This window comes from Mus caroli, chromosome 3 (assembly GCF_900094665.2).
Source record: "Mus caroli chromosome 3, CAROLI_EIJ_v1.1, whole genome shotgun sequence".
In the NCBI taxonomy this organism is placed as follows: domain Eukaryota; kingdom Metazoa; phylum Chordata; class Mammalia; order Rodentia; family Muridae; genus Mus; species Mus caroli.
In genome coordinates this window covers 152,465,633-152,488,157 of record NC_034572.1, presented here as the reverse complement: position 1 = coordinate 152,488,157, position 22,525 = coordinate 152,465,633, and the positions used below count along the sequence as shown (strand labels likewise).

The window sequence follows — 22,525 nt, the reverse complement described above, 5'->3', positions numbered from 1 at the left end:
AAAAGAAAAAAAAACAAATAAAATTTAAAATGTATACTTTACTCAGTCATTCCACAATATTACTTGTCTTGGAATAACTAGGATTTCATGTTCACAGAAGTCCACACCCATTTTCATTTGTTGATATGCCAGCTTAGCTGCATCAGGTTGCCATTTACAAATTATGAAAAACAGCAGCAGCTATCCATTTTAAATCATTTCTTAAGTGCCACAAATTATGCTAGGAATTTAACAGGGACTTTTATCATTCTGTTATTTTTATATAGAGGTAATAGTAAATAAAATTCTCTCTATTCAGAGATGGGTAAATTGAGTCTCTGAAAACTACGTATCTTATGTCATAGTCAATAAGTAATAATAATAAATAATTGCTTTACTGGGGTTGAATTCAAATCCATTTGGATTTTCTTCTAATGAGAAATATGTTTGTTATAAGTCACTTGAGTTAAAATGATGAGGTCAGTGTACAGCTTGTATGAAGTTCTATTCCCAGTACGGAGCTGACTACCATTCACAGCTTTGCTATAAAGACAGGCATACATTGGCATTTTTTAAAAAAATCTTTTTTATTAGGTATTTTCCTCATTTACATTTCCAATGCTATCCTAAAAGGCCCCCATACCCTCCACACCACTCCCCTCCCCACCCACTCCCACTTCTTGGCCCTGGCGTTCCCCTGTACTGAAGCATCTAAAGTTTGTAAGACCAATGGGCCTCTCTTTCCAATGATGGCCGACTTGGCCATCTTCTGATACATATGCAGCTAGAGACACAAGCTCTGGGGGATACTGGTTAGTTTATATTGTTATTCCACCTATAGGGTTGCAGACCTCTTTAGCTCCTTGGGTACTTTCTTTAGCTCCTCCATTGGGAGCCCTGTGATCCAATAGCTGACTGTGAACATCCACTTCTGTGTTTGCTAGGCCCTGGCGTAGCCTCACAAGAGACATTGGCTTTTTAATTATATAGTTTCTATTGAAAACAGGAAGATTGTGGGTTTCAGCTAAGTAGAAACAGGTACTACTTACTATGGTAGTGAAAGCACATTTAACCTTGACTGGAAATGCAGTCACCAGAAAAGGGATAGTTAGCATGGTTAGGTGTCTAACTAGATAAGGTGTATCTCATGAAGAAAAGGAAAATAACAGATCTTCAATTATGTGACACACTACCATAAAAAACACAGTAAACACATGTTCTAGATTCCTCCAAATGAAAAAAAAATTCAGGATTCACATGTAGAAATTAAATGTGTTCACAGAAATACTTTCCACTGAGGGTTAAGAAAGAATGTCTATTTATAGCAATATGTAAACTGGATAAAATTAAGTGTATTGAAAAATCAAAGAGCAACATGTCACTGAAATAAAAATCTCTTTTGCTCCAAATAATTAGCAAAATGTGGATTTCCTGTTGAAAAGGCTAATAGAAAATGAAGGCTAGAAATTTCTACTGAGAAGAAAATGCCAGCAATTGCTCATGTGAGAGAAAAGGAAAATTTCAACCTAGATGGAAGATACATTAGATGATAAAAGGAGAAGAAATTTGTGAGAGATCATTTTCCATCTGTTGTGACTAGATGATCAAGGCATAGGAGACTCAGGACTTTTAAACAAAAATAAAACCAAACCCCACTGTATTTCAAATATAAGACACTCAGATGTCTAGAATTTATGGCAACTTTGTTATTGAGTTTGAAACTATGTATTACTTTTGAAAGATAGGTAAGTAAGGAATAGATAAATAACAATTAATAGGCAGACCCCTTTCAACACACTGCTGTTGCCTTTGTTTCCATCACTCCTTATTTCTTCAGTATCTACAATTCATTATAAAACATCTCACCACCAGACTGATGGATTGAATGGACACAGCAGTGATAAATTAGAAGATCTTTCTTATAAAAACCACTCACAATGTAAATTTCCAAGCTTGTCCTCACAAGTACAAAAAAAAAAAAAAAAAAAAAAAAAATCCAAAGCAAGGCATATAACCTCCCTTGTAAAAAGATACATGTTGAAAGAAAAAAACAAAACTATACTGATTCACCTTTCCATACTGAATATGAATAATTCGAAGCAAATCACCCTTATTTCTTCATCTGTAGGGTACTCAAGAGTAGTTTCAGTATTATTATCTTTTACAACACCGATTAAGTGAGCACTAAAGATTACTATCCTTTGATTTGTAACAAAGCAATCTCCAAAAGATAAAGCAAGTTTTCCAAATTTATCTAGTAAATGAGATAATTTGATTCTCTATTCTATACTTATTTTAAAGACTTAGAGCAAAGTGACTCAAGTCTGATAAACTCATTAAAACTCTAAAATCTTACAAATCTCTTTCCTATTTTTTTCATCACCATCAAATGTTTACCATCTAAATACAAGTTGGCCACTATGAAAACCTTGGGCAAAGCCAGCACCTTAGCTACCTACTTTATCAGTTCGACTTGATTTTGCCAGGCTTTCTCTAGGAAAATTTTAACCATTTGATTAGGTATTTCATAGTTGGCTTAACTCAGCCGAAATAGTGAACTGAACAGTAGTGTTTTTTAAAAAGTGCTCCTCCATTCTGATTACAAAGGAATCATGATTAACGAAGTTCTCTTTGTGTCTAAGCTCCATTCTGACAGACAAAGAGCTGCCCCCTCCCAACTTCTTTTTGATTACTGAGTCTTTTCCTACTTGTGTTATCACCCACACAATCTGTTCACAGCCCACACAAACAATCTTGCCAGTCTGTGAGAGTTAGTAAAACATTTATGTGGTAAAAGAAGACAGAACTAGCAGAACCTCATCTTAACAAAGAATGATGAGACATTCAGTAGAAGAATTCACAAAGGGAAATACAGACAGAGGCCCTAAGCTGAATGGATTTGCCCACAATGGTTAACACAATGCCAGTCCTTATGGGGACTTGTCAACTTTCTGGTCAATTTGCAGCCTTCTCCAGCTTTTGCCCTCCAAATTCTGTTTCTTTTAGAAGTACTTTTTATTGGTGTTGCTTTGGTTTTTTGAAACAGGGTTTTTCTGTATAGCCCTGGCTATACTGGAACTAGCTCTGTAGACCAGGCTAGCCTCAAGCTCAGAGATGATCTTGCCCCTGCTCTTTATCCCTGATCCCCCAGTGCTGAGAATAAAAGCATGTGGTNCCTGCCACTCCTGGTTAGAAGAATTTTTTTTTAAAAGAAATACAATGAACAAGTTAAAGAGTCTAAATCAGTGACTTAAAGATACTTCAGTTTTTCTAGAACTTAAAAAGAAAAACCAAACCAGCCAAAGAATCTAGCTCCAAATCGGTAGTTTAAAGGGATTGAGCTAATAAATATAAAACACTTAGCACACTGCCTAGAGTATAATTGGTGCTCAAATAATATTATCTGTTTATAATTGTATGTTGCTGTGTCTTTTTAACAATATTTTTATAATTGGCTAAACTTTTCTACTAAGCTAAAATATTTACCTTATCTGTACTTTGGTTCATTGTTAAAATCAGATGCTTCACATACATTGTCTTCTTTTGCAAGTCTAGATCTTGAAGTTGACAATACCTTGATTCATTATGTAAGATCAGCTCAGTAGTTTTATATCAAGTGCATTCTTTTCTTACCACAGATGGGCAGATGATCCTGTCCTGTGATCTATATTTTCCAGAATTTTGTGAAGTGGAAAATATGCCTTAACTGTCATCTACAATAAACCTCTGATAAGTGTTTAAGAGCACTGGTTGCTCTTCCAAAAGACCTGGGTTCTATTTCCAGTGCCCACATGGCAGCTCACAATTTATTAGGTCCAGTTCCAGGAGATCCATGACTCTTTTCTAGCTTCCATGGATACCAGATATGTACATGATATACAAACACGAAACCCAAACACCTATACACATAAAATAAAAATAAGTAAGTCTTAAAATAAATATCTGATCCACAGATAAACAAAAGACTCAAGATTTGCCCTACTATCTTTAATTTAAAAAAAATACAGAAAATAATGGGTGGGTGGAAAGACTGATAAACATATCTAGCTTTGAGGAAAGGCATACCCCTGTTTTAATTGTCAAAGGAAATGTCTTCAAGAAAAAACAGGAAGAAGTATGAAGGATTGGATGTCCATAGAGGCAAATGATACTCAAGGCAGACTTCTTCATACTAGACATAGGCTTTTCTATTAAGTTAATTATTAATTTAGAACATTGAATGATATAAATCTTGTCTTCATTTATACATATCAAATTGTAGTTCAGTTAATCACCCAATTTTTGACAATCTATGTCAGACTTCAATTATTCAAAAATATCTTTTCATCTTGTTTAAAATATGCTTAGAGCTCTTGGTCTATTGCAATTAACTTTGGCCTTAACAGCAACTTTTTTTTTTAAATTGGTCTTGCCTTTCTAATCAAATTGAAGTTGTTCAAAGATCTAGGTATGCATACTCTTCTGTAGCCCAGAGCTAACAGTTAGAAAACTGTAGCAACATGTGCTGAGTTGCTGCTTATTCTACCTCATATTCTCTATCATGTCTTAAAGAAACTTCCAAAGAGTCATCATATACACTAAGGAAATTTCCCAGCTATCCCTGGAGATACTATTCTGCTTGTACAATCCTTTAAAATTCTCTTCTGCCTTCAATAAATTCATTTCAGCAACTTGGACACTCTGTGGTCACCTATCTTTCACATGCATACAACTCAGAGCTTTGTTTCAAAATTGAAAATTCAGCCAAATTCTATGAATTATCACTAGTGATCTCCACTAGCAACTCAGTGCTAAACAGTGATACCTAAACTCACACACTCAAATACACAGTTTCAAATAGTGTTCCTTCCTTCCTTCCTTCCTTCCTTCCTTCCTTCCTTCCTTCCTTCCTTCCTTCCTCCCTCCCTCCCTCCCTCTCTCCCTCTTGCCATTCCTTTTTCTTCTTTTGAGACAGGGTTTCTCTGCATAGCCCTGGCTGTCTTGGAATTGGCTCCACTCAGTTGACTCTATGTCATGTCAAGTAAGTAGAAAGTCAAAGCTGAGGGCTGGAAAGATGGCTCAGCAGTTAAGAGCACTAACTGTTATTCCAGAGGTCCTGAGTTCAATTCCCAGTGACCATATGGTGGCTCACAACCACCTGTAATGGGATCAACTACAGTGTATTCATAACAAACAAACAAATAAATAAATAAATCTTTAAAAGAAAGTTGAAGATAACTAAGTTACCTCTCAAAAACAAAACAAAAACAAAAAATATGAAACTACACAAAACTTCCAATGAATTCTTCCTTTTTCTAATCTTCAACACTTTCATTCCTGAAATGATCAACTTTTAAAACACAACACTGAAGGAAAGAAGCAACCAAGCAAATCAAATCACTAAATAGGAAGCTTACCTTCAAAATCAACCAGATGATTGTAAAAGAAAAAAGTAAGATATGCTTGGCATATTAACAAAGACTTTAAAAATTAAAGAAATGTCCAATGTTAGACAACAAACATGGAATTGTGCACTCCTAGACTTAGCTTAGTGGGTTACATGGTTATCTTCACTACTCATCATTCTTTAAAAGTAAATCCATAGAATTGAAATGGCTAATTAAACCATAAAGATGTAAATCATAATTCAACTATAAAGGTTTTCAAAATATTTTATAATAGTGTCTATTCTGAAAAAAATTGTGAACTCACACTCATGTCAAAGAACACTGAATAATTCAATTGTGATGCTTTGTGATATATCATACTAACACCCAAATGGCCATCTATTGGCATGGGACACATAAGAAAAACACATTAAAAAAAAAAAGAGTTCAAGTCAGATGCAGATATTTACACCCAACCAAAGGACAGAAGCTGCTAACCCCTGTGATTGAATTAGGGAAAAGCTGGAAGAAGCTGGGGAGGAGGGTGACCCTATAGGAGAACCAGCAGTCTCAACTAACCTGGACCCCCAAGATCTTTCAAACACTGGACCACCAAAAAGGCAGCATGCACCAGCTGATATGAGGCCCCTAACAATATACAGAAGAGGACTGCTGGGTCTGTGTTCAATCAGAGATGATGCACCTAACCCTCAAGAAATTGGAGGCCCCAGGGAGTTTAGAGGTTAGGTAGGTTGGGGGTTGGGGGAATTGGGACATCCTCGTGGGATTGGAAGGAGGGGGAGGAGGTATGGGATGTGGAACACTCAGAGGGTGGACCAGGAGGGGTATAAAATATGGGCTATAAAAAAAGATTAAATAAAATTTAAAAAATAGAGTTAATGCCACAAGTGACAAAACTTCAACAAAACTTAGTCAACTGGCTTTCCCCATCTTTTTAAAGAAAGATTTATTTATTTTATGTATATGACTACACTGTAGTTGTTTCAGGCACACCAGAAAAGGACATCAGTTCCCATTACAGATCATTGTGAACCACTATGTAGTTGCTGGGAATTGAACTCAGGACCTCTGGAAGAGCAGTCAGTGCTCTTAACCTCTGAGCCATCTCCCTAGCCCTTTTCCCCAGATCTTGAGAATGTTTTCTGGCTCCTCTAAAATTTACCAGATTATCAAAAGAACTTGAGAGAAAGAGAAAAACATTTGACAGCCTGAACAGACTATAGTTTGTCAAAACAGTACTTAAAGAGACATCCAACAATCATTCACTGAAACAACTATAAGTTATATGAAGAAAGATGAAGAAAATAGCCTATAGACAACATTTACTTCTAAATGAGAGCTCAAAAAGTAATAAAAGAACAGATATTTCTATAATAATAATTTTACATAAAAAATGCAACTGTGCCTTTTTACTCTTCTTATATCAGTTACTATGTAGTCAATAAAATTCCAAATTTCCAAGTTTCAACCACCACAAATCTAATACCTTACCAAACAAAATATGCCATAAACATAGTTCTTTTCTCAGATCCCATCACTTTAAATGTGAAGCTCCCTGGTGGACTGCCCTATCCTGGACTGTTGGCAAGATCAAATAAGGTGATTTCTACAAAAGCACTTTGAAGAAGGATAAAAGCTCTCTACAAATGTGAGGTATCAGGAATATCAAATGCATTGCCTAGACTTAACATACACTCCACAAAGCATAATAAAGGTTATGGAGAACCTTTGCGTCCTGCACAACCTCCATGTTTTTTTCCTGATCTCATTCATGAAAAACAGATGTTTGCTTGAAATTTTTCCCTCTAGTATAGGAGAAGGCTCTTTACATTATTTGAGGTGATTATAAAAACACGATTCTATAATTTTAAACAGGTAATTAAATAACAAAGTGAACACCACAAAAAATTTAAAAATACAGATATGCCTGGGGAAGGCATCTAAAGAGGGCAAAAGGCTACACTACAAACAAATATGATGCTAATGGTTCTTATCTCATTAAAGTTAGGACAACTATTAATTATAGAAGACAAATTTTGAATTTGTGCATTCTTTGGAATAACATTAACTATATTTTACAGGACTTCAATACCTTCACATATGAAGAACTACTTCTTTTTTTAAAAAAAGTTGTTTTTGGTGCCTCTAAATCACAGATTTATATAGTAATTTTTCAACAGTGAACTAATTTTCAAGAATGCAAAAATTTTAAGAAAGCACAGAGAGGTGGATAATAAGTATATTAGAACTTTTAAGGACACTTTGTCTTAAATCCCTCCCCCAACTCTACTCCCCTTCCCGGCCCCAGAGGATATTTACAATCTTCCATGACACATGCTCTGTACCTTCTTGGTTCAAGGAAAACACACCTACAGCATTTCAAATTAACTACTGACCCTTACTCTCACACTATAAACAAACCCTTTTCAGAATCTCAATTGCATTGTGTCCACATTGGTTAAAGCTGGAAGCCTGGTGACCTCATGTGGTGTTAGCTTCTCCCATGCACCAACAGCATCCGCCTTTCTACTCAATTACCCTCTTTGGTGCCAGAGGATTGCTACCCAATGAACATACACAATAGGCTTCTGCTTCATTACACTAACCAACAGCAGGATAGAAATAAGCAGAAGAGGAATAAACAAGCTAATTTATCATGAGGCCAGAGCAAGCGTTCACCAGTCTAGCCATGGAAAAGTTGAGTGATTAACAGGTAACTCTGCAGTCTGAGATGATGTTTATGATCTTGCAGATTATATGCCAGCTGCAACAAAACCTCAATGATTTAAAGAATTTTTCGAATTAGCAGATATGGACACAAGCACACAAGAAACCCTACCTTAGAAACTCCTAAGTTCCTATATAAAATCTACTTAATAGTTTTTGAGAAAGTTCAGTCTAGGATTTCAGATAATGGGGACTGACATCCTGATAATTTGCCCCAAGTGCTCAACCTGACTGTGGGGCTTCTGTTATTCATCATGAAGGAGGTGGTCAGGAGGGATCCAGGCTCTTTGTGAGGAGGATCTGGTGCCCCCTTCATTAGGCAAGGGCACAGCGGTTGATTAAATTAACAACTTCGGAGGGCTTCAGTCCCAGTTCCCAGACATTAGCACCATCATCCAGAACAAATTAAAGTCTCACAGCAATTAAGCAGATTTTGAAAATGAATTTCCCATGGTTCAATGGCTCAATAGCAATCTTGAGTTTAGAAGAACAGAGCTTTAAGGAAGGAGGAGGAATTGCTAAATTTCTAAAGTAAATGTGCATCTGGCAGAAAGACAACAGAAAGCCTCTGTTAAGTGTCTCTACTTAGTGAGGCTGAATTTTAGATAACAGGTGAAAAAAAAATTAAACAAAACTGTTGCATTAAAATGATGTTTCAGAAATATTTTTTTCTCTTTTTATTACTTTTAATTTCTTTAATGTTATTATATTCCTAATCAAAAATTTAAGTAGGAGACAGAAAATTTATTTCTTTTTTACCAGATACAACACTATAGGACCATTCAAATCTCAGAGATATTTACAGCAGCTTCCCAAGGACATTGGGTGAAGGGATTAAGATTATCAATAAAATAGTCATTATTTAATTTTAAGTATTCACTACTTGAAAAACCTTATACTGAAGTCTTTTAACATCTTATTTTACATCTTAATAGCAATCTTATAAAAATAAGTCTGCTGAGTCCTGCTTTACCGCCTTCAAAAAATACTTTCAATTTCTGATTACTCAAGGTTGCATAATCAGTACATGGAACCAGGACTTGAACTCACAATTTAGGAGTTATAGCTCCCCAGTAGAGTGCTTGCTTAGCATACCCAGAGAATCTGTTCAATCCCCAGCATAACAAATAATTAAGTTTAAATTTTAAACACCTTTTAAAATTTAATCTGTCAGTCTCAAGGAACAACCGAATGTCTGCAAAATTCTTAGAAAAGTAGAAAAACAAATTCCCATTTTTAAGAGTTTGTAGTCAAACTGTGGGGCTTCTAAAATAAGTCCTTTCAGAACAGCCCTCATGAAGCAGAAGAAACACATCTAAAATAAGTCCCTTTAGAACAACCCTGGTGAAGCAGAAGAAATACATCTAAAATAAGTCTCTTTAGAACAGCCCTGGTAAAGCAGAAGAAACATATTTATGTTGTCCACTATCATTCAGCTTCTCTACTTGATTATCAAACTTTGTAAATATATTCAGTAGAGCATATTCCCTTTATACTTAATTGTCAAGCATAGACAACCTTCCTTTATCTGTGTTTAAGACCAATGAAAGATAAAAACACATAAACATCTGGGAATGATCAAGAACAGTGACCAAAAAGCTTGGTTCAACCCATGTTCAAGAGAAGGTCCCTTTTCAACTCCAAAAATAGTACAAGTTTATACCTGCCCAAGTATACATACCATGAAGATATGCGTGAACTTTTGTTAACCTATTCAAGAGAAAAAATAATAGCCGTATTTTTGTTTAAACAATGAAAGTATAGCCTGTAATACCATACTAGAAAATATGGGGCAGACTTTAAAGATGTACATTTTTTTTAAAGATTTATTTATTTATGTAAGTACACTGTAGCTGTCTTCAGGCACACCAGAAGAGGGCATCATATGTTACTACAGATGGTTGTGAGCCACCATGTGGTTGCTGGGATTTGAACTCATGACCTTTGGAAGAGCATTCAGTGCTCTTACCTGCTGAGCCATTTCTCCAGCCCAAGATGTACATTTTTTATATTTTTGCAATAAGTACAAAGTCTTCCTCCTTTGTCTTTCCTTTTCTTGAACCAAACAGTTGTGAAGCAACATATAATTTAGTTGACATCATATAGACTTTCAGCCTCTATTTATCTATGCATTTCTTTGACCATATTCCTGGTACTTATATTGTACTTGACTATGGTAACAACTACACATCAAAGTGGAGCTTAAAGTTTTATATGGTTTATCTTATATAATATCTTATAGTTTATATTATTCTTATTTTAAAATTCATATGGTGGTAGAGATGTATACTGGTAGAGTACTTACCTAGCATGCACATGCCTCTAGTATCACCACAAAAAAAAATCTGACAATACAGCTCTATAGTTCTAATTATACTCCAATAGCTAATATTGCATTAGTCAAAGATCATCTTTTCCCCTCAAATTCGATGATCAAAAGTCTCTAGTCGGCCATCATTGGGAAGAGAGGCCCCTTGGTCTTGCAAACTTTATATGCCCCAGTATAGGCGAACACCATGGCCAAGAAGTAGGAGTGGGTGGGTAGGGGAGCGGGGTGGGAGAGGGTTTGGGGGACTTGGGGGTTAGCATTTAAAATGTAAATGAAGAAAATACCTAATAAAAAATTGGAAAAAAAAAGTCTCTATCATATATTACAAATTTAGAAGAGAAAAAAATGTCATAATGGATGATGACTCCAATTTTATACTGTAAAATAGAATACCAGCTAAGGCTTGTGTTGTTAACAAGCACATATGGAACATGTAAGTACAATTTCATTAAATGTTTTGTTACCTAGGCTTTCTTATGCTATGAATAGCCATTTATACTGGCCCAGGATTTTAGATTTTGAGAGGAGTGCTGACAATTTAACTCATGGACTTGTCTGAATTGTATCCTCAACCCAAAGTCAGAATATTAAAAAGAAAAAAATTAAGATAAAAAATTTAATAGCTTGTGAAAGCTATTAAAAACTAAACTAAAAGATAAATGAACCACCGTGATTACCAAATATGTAAATGCCATACTTCTATTGGTTAGCAGGGACTATGCCTCTAGGAAGGTCATAAAGCAGTATTGTTGGGTTTCTAATAAAACCTAATCAACTGAGGAGCAAAAAGCAAAAAATAATGAGAACACAGAATGAATACAAATGTATACATGTGTGTGCTAAGCAGTTACTTAGTGGTAACTTCTAATCCAGAAAAATGGCTCTCATAAAGAAATTACTGCCTATTAGCAGGCACACTTTAAACAAATTCACAAGTTATATTATAATTTAAATTCCTGTAAATTCTTTAGGGTAAGGAAACAGACTTTACAACACCTTAAAGTTTTGTCTAGGCTACAAAGAGAGTCTGATAACAAATAGATAAATTAAATCACTACTATTTGTTGATAGAATGAAGTTTCTACAACTAGAAAAACTTTGAACAGAAGGATTAGTGCATTTTCTTTTATTTTCTCGTACATAATAGGCAATTGTTCTATAATTGAGCTATAATTCCAGTCTTCTTTTTACTTACTTGAGACAGGGTCCCACTAAGTTGTTGAAGCTGGCCTTGAAGTCACTCCCCAAGTAACAGTGATCCTTCTGCTTTAGCCTCCTGAGTGTTGAGATAAAGGCCTTTATAACCCAAGTTTTCAGTAAACAAAAAAACCATCATACAAGAAACCTGTTGCTACATTCTGTTGTTTTATGAGTAACTATTTCTCAAGAGTCCTGAAATACACCCAAATAATCAGCAAATAGCTCACTTAGTGTGGTGAGTTAATGATTTCCTAGACAAAGCTGGGATAAGTCCTACTTTATAAGTTACCGTCTCATAGATATGCTAACTCTGGATTTAATCAAAATTTCAGTCATATTCATCCTTCTCCTAAAATACATTTTTTTTGAATGAGTGGAGTAAGCAAAGAAAGTAATGGTGGGATTTTTTGGTATCTGCAAAAAGAAAAGAGAAAGAAGGAAAAGAAGGAAGGGAAACAAATGCTGATTGAAAGATAATAGTGCTCCTTCCACTTAAAATCAACAAATTATCTTTTTCTTTCTTTTCATTGGCTATTACATAGGAATATTATGTTTTCTTAGAGCAAATCTCTGTTGCCCTGAGCATATATTAAAGAGTGGTGGGTTATATGTAGCCAGTGGTTAAAACAAACACAAAGATATCTCAGGTTTCACAGTTTTCTGTTGCAGCTATCCCTGACCTTCAACAATATAAAGAATCTGATCATTTCCAAGTAGAGACATGTTTTCTGTAAATGATAGCTTGTTCATAGCCTTCTCAAGAATTTTATCTGTAACTACTTAGCTTAGGAATGCAAAGCTAAAGCAGGATCCTGGTTTATACAGGACAGAACCAGCTTAAAAGAACAGAGCAAAGAAAGGAATGTGGGTGTGTCTTTCTCCTTAGAGGCTTTCTACTCAGGGCAAGTTACAGCCTAATGGACAGCATAAAACAAGTTGAGAAGTAGATTAAAAAGAAACTGGACTTCAAGAATGCATATGTGCCTTCAGCAAAGGCTGGATTTAACAAAGTTAGAACCCACCTTTTTGGTTGTGATAACCTGAAGGCAAACATGCTAAGTAGGGAGAGGCTGAAAGTCTATATCATGTCAACTAAATTATATGTTGCTTCACAGCTGTTTGGTTCAAGAAAAGAAAAGACAAGGGAGGAAGAATTTACAGTACAGTCTATGAGATTGGTTTTATTATTGTAGAATCCCAAAACCACTGAGTCAACCATTTCAGAATAATTATTTATTTTCTAAAGAAAAAAATGTAATGTCTTGCCAAAACTAATATAGTAGGCTTGATCTGTTCTTTTAATTCCCTCTGCTTTCTTAGACATATGCATCATGGATAAAGCCCCCGAGCTATGCAAGGGAATTAACCAGAAGTTTAAGAAAGCCCTATAATTTGCATGAGCTAGGTTTTTCTTTTTTTTTAAAGAGCACTCATTTGTCTGAAGATATTAAGAGCATACAGCTGGAAGGAAAAAAAGGCAACAGAAAATTGCAGTTGAAAGTACTTATATGGATTTACATGGGCATGGAGATGGAAATGCTAGCTTATAGGGGAGTGGGTGGCAAGAAAAACGTAGGTATGAGAAATCCAGACTAGCTATATCCTGAAGGGATGACGGGATGTTTGCTCAAGCCCTAAATTTCCTTTTGTTCTGAGCTATATTCCATTATCATCTCCTTCAATATCTGTACTGCCCTCTTTAACAGTTACATTCAGTACCTGTTGTTAAGGCTGAAGCCAAGGGGCGCTCTTTGGCACTCACTTCTCAAGTTTTCTGTAATGTTCATCGCCCCTTTGCTGAATGCTGTTGTCACCAAGGTAATATTCGAGTTTCTCAGGTTTAGCCTTCTCAAGGATGGGTTATAAACACAGTCATAATCACATTGGCTAGTATGAGAGCTGTTGTGTGTTAGGAATTGGAATTTGTTTGTTTGTTTAGGAAGTAGCTAAGTCATTTTGGTACTCAGGTAGCAATGGAAATGCTTACTTAGCTTGAGGAAGGGAATAGACAAAAAAGGAGATTGAGCTTTCATATCATATTTCAAAAAAGTTCCTTAAGTGGGTCTGAGATTCAATTGAAAATTGGAGAAAGTAGCAGTAATGTTAATTGTGGATTATAAGGAGCATTAAATGAGTCAATACCTTTGAAATGTTTTCCACGGCCACCCAAAAGTCACAGTAAAGCAAACACTTGCTACTAGTCAGACATTAACATGATTCTTGCTTTTAATCCTCTATAAAACTTGTTAGGGATAGAATGTAAAGCTTGGATACAGAAGCTGAGGAGCTGAAGAATAAAACAAGAGTCTCAGTATTTTTTTAAACTCTAAAATAAAGAGAACATCACAAAACATTTCATGATCTTCGAGTCTTGTCCTCCCACTGCCATCAGACACTTAGGAACCACCTGTATATTAGGCCAGGATCACCAAATTTCAGAGGAGAGATATACTCAAGTGAAACTAATGTGTAAATCTGTTAAATCTGTTTCTATCAAAATCAAAAAAGTACTTTGGACATTAGGCCAGTGGTATACCAAATTTTGAACTAAGGACATTATATAAAACTACTTTATGAGGGAGGTAAATATGAATCTTTTCTGATCAGTACATATTTAACAATAAGGGTTGCCAGGAGCTTTAGTTTTTCCATGTTAAAATAATAGTCTATTAGCATTTTCTACTCCTGAGAGTTGTTAATCTTGTATGCTGGCATAAAAACTGTCATTTTAGAAAATAATTTGGTTTGGTTTAGCTTCTTTGTTGTTGTTGTTGGTTTGAACTTTCTGTTTGGGGTTTGGGTTTTTTTGTTTTGTTTTGTTTTTGTTGTTGTTTGTTTTTTTTGTTTTGTTTTGTTTGTTTGGTAGGTTTTTCAGGACAGGGTTTCTCTGTATAGACCTGGGTGTCCTGGAAATAACTTTGTATATCAGGCTATCTTGGTATTCAGAGACTTACCTGCCTCTGCCTCCCAAATGCTAGGATTAAAGGCCTGTTCCACTGCTGCCTGGCTGGCTTTTTTGTTTTTTGTTTTTTAAAGTTTTAACTGATGCCATTACTGCCATCTATACCTTTCAAATACCTCTCTAATCTTCAGTGATTCCATCTCTTGTCTTTCTTTGAAAAAGTCCAATCTTCTTATATAACTACATAAATATTTCAAACTACCAGCTGGGGAATATAAAAATCAAGCAATCTTTCTTTCTGGCTAATGAACCAGGCTCCCCAGACAATTAGATGATTCATACAGTTATGGTGACCTAATAGAACTTGTAAGAAAGGAATAAGAAGGTGTTTGAATTTCTCCAAAAGATACCTTCCATTGGCCTTGCTAAGATACTGGTTTGGTACTAAAGTTAGACTTTCATTTTGATCATATAGATTATTCTTCCTTTCCATGTTATTCAAAAATTAACAATGAGAAATCAGTTACAGTTTCCTGTTCCTCTTTATACCTCTCTACCCTAAAAAAATTTTATTTAGATTCCAAAGTCATGGTTGATGCAGGATGGTTTAACTCTGGTTTGTGATAGCAGATTGACTGCAGTCTACTTCCATACTTGACTGAGACAGTTAATATCTTGAGAAAATTTACTAGAACTACTGGCATCTTGATTTATTTACATAATAAAATGAGTACAAAAATACCAGTGATGGCCCAGTGAAAAGTTCAGCACGTAAGGGTCTAATGAGAGTTCAATCTCTGGGCCGACATGGTGGAAGGATAGAACCAACTTCCACAAGTTATCCGCTGAGATCCACACACTGGATATAATTTATTTAGACTCTATATTCCCTCATAGTCCTGTCCTAGGCATACCATGGACCTTGATAAGTACTTTGGACATTAGGCCAGTGGTATACCAAATTTTGAACTAAGGACATTATATAAAACTACTTTATGAGGGAGGTAAATATGAATCTTTTCTGATCAGTACATATTTAACAATAAGGGTTGCCAGGAGTGGTAGCACTTGCCCTTAATTCTAGTACTTGGGAAACAAGAGGCAGGTAGATATGTCTATATGGCATGGTCTATATAGGGAGCTCCATGCCCTCCAGCAAGACATTGTCTCAAAAGCAAACAAAATAATAAATGGGAAGTAAGTAAATAAAACTAAAACCATAAAGGTACAAACCAAATTATTATAAAATGTCATCTAGATAAGGCAGAGTTTATAGGCAAAGGATTTGTAAGCCTCACAAAACTATTCACAATTATGTCAAGGAAATATTTCTCACTTTTTACTATGGAAAGAAAATTTGCACTAGAAAGCTAGAAAAGGCTAGTAAATCAGATGAGAGAACAATTAGAAACTATTAACACAAACATTGTCTCATTATTATAATCAAGGTTTAGCTTTCTAAAAGTTAAATAATGTTGTTTTAATAATGAAAAACTGCTTAAATTTATGAGATCACACTGGATTTATATAAATTACAGCTGTATGATTACTTTAAGAGTTAATAAAGAAAAAGTATAGTTTGGTTAGGTATGTAATTTTATAAAATAAAAAGAATAACTAAATACAGAAAAATATGATGAGTATCAGCCAAGAAACAATCAGTACTTTTCAAGATTCTCATAAGATATAGCCTGGTGTAGTGAGCTATATCTGTATTTCCAGAATTTGGGATGTAGAAAGAAGATCAGAAGTTGGAGATCACCCTTAGCCAGTGAGAAATCATCCTGGGATACAAGACTGTATGCAATATATTTAATATTTAGTATATGTAATTACATATATGTAATATATGCAATAAATATACTATATACAGCAAAATTAAAATCTAATGTACTGACAACTATGCACCCTTTTTATCCACGATTTCATTTAACTTTTCAAATTTATGCAACTTTCAAATGAATAACTACAGCAGACAAATGCTCATATGACTGGATAACAATCAAGACCATCAACAGTTTCCACTTAGTAACAGAATAATGGAGAGTTCTGCATCCTTGACAGGGCTATTTGAGAAAATGTGATAACTATATATGTACATATATATGTCTTAAACACATTATTATATCTTCAGCATTTAAAAAGGAGAACACTCATGTAACTTTTGACAGAACAATGCAACTTCCCAAAGAAATTATAACAGGTGATTTGTTTACTTTTACTTGAAATTTAAGTTTGAAATATTCTTATTAGTAGATTTGCTTAAAATAATTTAACCATAATCCATTCTGCCCAGTTGTGATCTCTGCTCTATTCATAATTTTAGAATTAGGTGAAACAGCAACATGATTCTTCAAACATCATAGCACCAGAAATGATTAATCTGAGGTGAGTCCATACACATGATGAGCCAGATACCCCAGTTCGTGATTTTTAGTGGGCTGTACTCTTGTTTCATCACATGGTCTCTTTTCACTCCTTCTACTACCCCAACAGCTGGTTTTCCATAAACTAAGTTCATCAAGCATGAAAACAAAGAAAAATTATTTTAGTATTTTTCAGGTCTGGTTTTCAGGAAAGTAAGATTAAGCTGTACCTTTCAAAACATTTTGTTTTCCTTTTTGGAGGTCTTAAATATTAAATACATCTAAAAAGCTAGCCACTTAGGAAGTTTACTGAATGCATAAAAAGATATCTAATTTATAGTGTCTCAAATATTTAACAAAACCATAAATGAATAAATTTATAAGTCTACCAAGTTCTACCAAGTATGATATTCCTTACCCAAGTTATCAAAAGTCCAACAATATATACAGACCAAAAGAAAACCACAAAGCCAGCCAGAAAGCAAATGAACAAGTTAGGTAAGAAAGCCCTTAGGATACAGGGGATTTGAAATAAACCTAACCAAATCCCTTCTATTTGCTTTTATGGTTTCTTTTAAAAATTTCCCCTTGATTTTATGAGGCTACAACTGAATATTAATCCAAATGTCATATGAAATTCTGAATACTAAAAGAGTTATACAATCAGAGGTGAAAGAGTTCTTAAACTCATTTATCTACCAGTAAGGAGAAAAGTCTATTGGTTAAGTGGCTTGCCTGGCCACTTTGAGATTCATGATTTGCTATGGCTATTTAGGGCATGAGTACTTTTGTTTTTGTTTATGTCATGTATTTCCAATGAGGAGCTTTCCCATAGTAGTTTTCTCCCCTGAGTTTCTTGGAGGGGCATGGATCCAAAAGTATCAGAGTGGCTACAGTTCAGAAGGAAGACTACTTTATCGTCATATGCCTTACCCCATAAGTAGCAGTGGGATTGAATAGTAGAGTTCTGCTCTAGCTCCTGTAATTTCAAGAACTGCTTGTACTAGTCCACTCTGAACAGCTTCATCTACTTTCAATTTAGGGAAGCTGAGTGGAAAACATAGCATGCACCTCTTGTTAATATCCATTTCCTGTATTTAGGTCATAAGAGAGCCTAGGTTACCTTAATATATTTAAGATAAAAAAAATGCTACTCTGCAAGTGAAAGAAGTAAAAACTAAAACACTATTTAGTGTAGGCTACATATAATCTGTTCAGTCTCAGTACCAGAACTGAGAACAATTACTGCAGCTGGGAGAGAAGGAAAGTAAAACAGTGATACAAAGTAAAGTTATATAAAAATTTCCTCCAAGAAATGTTATGTTTCTTTTCTAAGAAAAGTTAGAACTAAAGTGGTTTATTAAGTTAGGAAAATCTATTTAGGCAGGGCCTGCAGCTTCATTAACCAAGTTCTACCTTTGATGGGGTGGAATGGGAACAACCTTAGCACTACTTACTACTTACCTACTTCAAACAACCCTAATTTGAGCAAACAACTGCTCTAACTGGTAATTCTAATGTCCAGCAAACACTTGCAGGGGCCTTTGAGATCTCCACTGTAATGGTGAGGTTCCAGAAAACATGTTAGTTCCAGAGTGCTATAGGGAACCTACTACAGGAACCAAGAGGTGTGTGGGCCCACATCAGCTTCGTGGGGTAGGGTGGGGGTGCAGCTACAGGAAACTGTAATGGTTTACTGTGTGCAAAAAACCTCAAAGGAGAAGGTCAGGCAAGGATAATAGGCCAATTTAATCCTGAAAGCACAAGGTGCAAGAAATTTTATGATGGTTTGCCACTGAAATCACACAAGATCCAATAGCATCCAACTGCAACTGCTCATCAAGGGAAACAAGAGGTGTAATTGTAACCGCGGTGTAATCACTGAGACTGCTTCTGCCTACAGCTCCCAGCAGAGAAGTATTAAGAGCCTGGAAAATCCAATACAGAGAAAAAGAGATTGTACATGGCGTAGCGAAACAAAAGCAGTGTGTGTGTGTGTGTGTGTGTGTGTGTGTGTGTGTGTGTGTGTGTGTGTGTTTCTGTGTGCTTTGCCCATACGGAGGACAGAGGCTTAGAAATGTGTACTCCACCTCCTCAGAACTCCCTTCTTGAAGCTTCTCCTTCTCTCCTTTGTTTAAAACACTTAGCCTGGTGTTACAAAGATTGCCATTACCAGACACTCTGGAATGCGAACCCAACACACCCTAGTCTATAGGAAAAACACCGTACCCACTACTCTCACCCTCTCAAGGGAGCTCCTGCGCTGCCCAGGGACTCCCTCAAGAAGCACAGACCCCTGCTTGAGCTCTTCCACCCAGCCAAGAGCAACAGCCAGCCCCAAGGAAGCTAAGCTGCCCAGCAGCGCCCGCTCCGAAGTTGGCACTGAAGTTTGTCCAAGGATGTCCGGAACCTTGAGAAGAAAGGGACATGAGGTGGAAAAGACAGTAGGAGTAAGTTGAGTTTTCCGAGTGGATCCTAAGGCAGAAGGTCAGTTAGGTTCGAAGCCCTTTTTTTTTTTTTTTTTTTTTTTTTTTTTTTTTTTTTTTTTTTTTTTTTTTTTTGGTGCGCACTGAGAAAGTCTCCCTGGCGCCTGGGAGCTGTCACCTGAGGGCAGCCCAGGAGGGAGCAGGAAACGTCCTCCTGGCGCCAGGGGAGGACCTCAGGCTTCAGACTCACTGGATCTTGGGGCTCAAAGCAGAGGGGGAGGGGAGATGGCAGAGGGGACAAGAGGCAAAAGCAACACCTTTCAGACAGGCTTTCTCCTACGCCCTCTCCAAGTTCGTGCTGAGAGGGCCAGGACTCTCCCAAACCACTCTACTATGAGTCCTCAGTTCAAACAAGTCCACCGCCAGAGATGGGTGGGGTGGCGGCGTGGAGGCCAAGGGCTTAAAGGTTGAGACCCTAAAACCAGCTCTAGTCCCTCGCCGAGACAACCTAATGCATTTACACAAGCCACAGCCAGTAACAGCTCGCGGCTGGCACAGGGCTTAGCTCCCGACTCCCCTGTTATTCCTAATAAAGTCGATTACGTTGCCCTCCCGGTGCTGATTGGAAGGGAACCGAGAGGGAAAGGGGGGCGGGCGAGGGAAAGAGCACGGGGAGCAATCAACTTTGCGACCCAGCACTTCCTCGCGATCCGTCGCCATGCTTAAGATCCACCCCCACCCCCTCCTGCCTTTCAAGTGGATACTGAAACTAGGCCAAAACTTTTCCCCTCCTTTTCTCTTTGCCACTAGACTGGATTGTGCCCCATGGAGCCCCATGGAGCTCTGCTTTCTTAAGCACAATAGCCGGACTAATTAGATCATAGAGGCAAGGCAGCGATACTGTAACAAGTAGCCCAAGAGGCAAAAGAGGGAAGGGCCGAAGAAAGGGAAAGGGGAAAGTTTGCAGCTCTCACACTTACCGATCAAGCCTCCCACCAGAAAGGCAACGATTTGGAAAACCAGAAGAATCCCTCCAACAATGCAGAGCTTCTTGGTACTCATGTTTTCTATAATTGCCCCAGCCATTTCTGCGACCCCCTTTCTTTTCTCCTTTAAGTAAATGTTTTAGGGTATGCTTTCGCTTCCCCTCTCCTTCTTCCTTGCCCTCTTTTCCTGGTGCTGCAAAACTTCAAGGGTGCGATAGCAGAGGAGGTGGGACAGACCGCAGGCGCCCGCGCGGATGCCTGGGCGAAGCCGCTTGGGCTCCCCAGATGCCCAGAGCTGAGACTGCGGCCGCCCGGCAGCCAGTGGACGCTTAAAGAAGCAGGGAAGCGGATCACATGACACGCCTCCCTCTCTTTCTTCCTCCCTCCCTCTCGCGCTTCCTCCCTCCCTCCCTCCCTCTCTCTCTTCCTCAACCCTGGCCCGCCAGTTCAGGGATCTCAGCTCCCGCCAGCTCTGGCTACCCGCCCTCAGGTCTGGCCTGCAGCTTGCCCCGGCAACAGCTGGCATCTTGAGGAGGGGTGGCTGGTGTTGTTAAATGGGCTTGGCATACACAGTCTCTACCATGTTTCCTTTTCTGTTTCCCAAAGTATGGGATTTAAGTTACTCATGGGCCTCTTTGCAAACCCTTAACTTACATGTTGAACCCACCCCACCACCAACCATTTGAACGCTAGGAAAGAGATGAATTTTAAAAAAAGATTCTAGTGAAGTTAAGTCAAAGTATAAAGAGAAAAAATAAGGTCTCTGTTCTGGTACCTTCTGCCTTGCCCTATCCTGGAATTATAACCCGCTAAATTCCTTATTACACGGCCCTTCAAGAGTCTTATTATCCAGACAAATCAAACGTCTGTTCCTTACTCTACCCTGGACTGCCAGTCTTGGTGTTGACTATTACCAAAACGCTTTAAAGTTCATTGAAAACCCGACTTGTTTTAAAACCCTTGTTTTGTTTTTCACATCACCTTTATGTTCCAAGGGTTGATCCCCTCCAATCCTGCTCTCACAATTTCACCTTCTACAAGGTCTTATGAATGCACATTTGTTTCTATTACTAAGCTGTAAATTTCTGGGAGACTGGGACCAGGTTCAATTCTCTTTGTATCCGCCCCCACCCCCCACCCCTCAGTGCCTAACAAAATTCTCACACTAGGAGACCATGCATGAACTTTGGTGGAATGAATAAATGAGTGAATGTTTAAGCAAGCCCACAGCTTGCATTTCAAAAGCCTAAAGGACTTTAGTTGGGTAGGTAGTATACATGTTAAATAGTACCAGTTAGAGTTTCAGGTGGGTGGTCACAGCTACTAGGAGGCTGAGTCAGGAGGATTAGTAATTTAAGACCAACCTGGATAATTTTAGAGACCCTGTCTCAAAATAAAACCTAAAAAGTGATCTGGGGATGAGACCTCTTGTTTAACTTGGTCTGAGGTCCTAGATTCAAACCCCATGGAAGGCAGAGGAGGAAAGAGAATGTTAGCTCTTTGAGAGATTTACTTATATTGATACACTACATCCAAGGAAAAGTGGTGATCTTAAGAGATTTCTTGATAAGTTTGACCCAAACTCCAAGGCCTGGTTTTTCCATGTTTCGTAAACTGTCTATTTAGCCAATGCAACTCAAATCACACATTAGCTTTATAAAGGTACCTCCTGGCCTCCCAGTACAGGTTTCCAAAGCCACCAGCATACCTGATTTCTTGCTCCTTGTCATCTTCCTGTGGAGGAACTATTTACTGTCCTCTTCTGATCTAATCTTGCACCTGCATTGCTTATAGATAACACCTATAATTGCCTTATAGGTAAGATACGCTACAAAAACAAGGCCAATCTTATTCCCCTAGAACTAAATCCAATACTCCTTAAGACAGATACCAGGTTGCATCTACATAAAACTATTTCATTTCCTTGGTCTCCAGAAGACCTTAACAGTTCCAGGGCTGTAGCTGTCTTTTAAATATTGTTTATTCCTTCAGTTACTTGTCCAACATTTACTTACAATCTTAATGTGTTTTCTTTTCCTTCCTGAGCACTAGAGATTATACCAAAACTTCAAAAGTATTCTGAAGGAACTACAGGATAGTTGTGATTCACTGTATAATGGTTTTCCAAATTGTAATTGCTGTGTGTGTGTGAGAGAGAGAGAGAGAGAGAGAGAGAGAGAGAGAGAGAAGAAGAAAGAAGAAGAAGAAGAAGAAGAAGAAGAA

General features: G+C 37.2%; 1 protein-coding gene across 3 annotated transcripts in view; it reads right to left on the bottom strand.

The window, feature by feature from the left end:
* Positions 1-20,694, bottom strand: part of Wls (Wnt ligand secretion mediator) — a 100,872-nt gene extending 80,178 nt beyond the window's left edge. The window contains exons 1-2 of one of the 3 annotated variants that reach the window (XM_029475585.1): positions 20,297-20,631; positions 11,618-11,698 (exon numbers count right to left, since the gene is read on the bottom strand). Coding sequence is in view for 2 of the 3 variants with exons in the window: in XM_021158505.2 (XP_021014164.1) it covers positions 20,297-20,402 (106 nt within the window). In the remaining variant the exon portion in view is untranslated. Of the gene's footprint in view, positions 1-11,617; positions 11,699-20,296 lie in introns of all 3 variants that reach the window. The other 2 variants (XM_021158505.2, XM_021158504.2) reach the window with 2 other exon arrangements.
* Between the last annotated feature and the right edge of the window lie 1,831 nt (positions 20,695-22,525).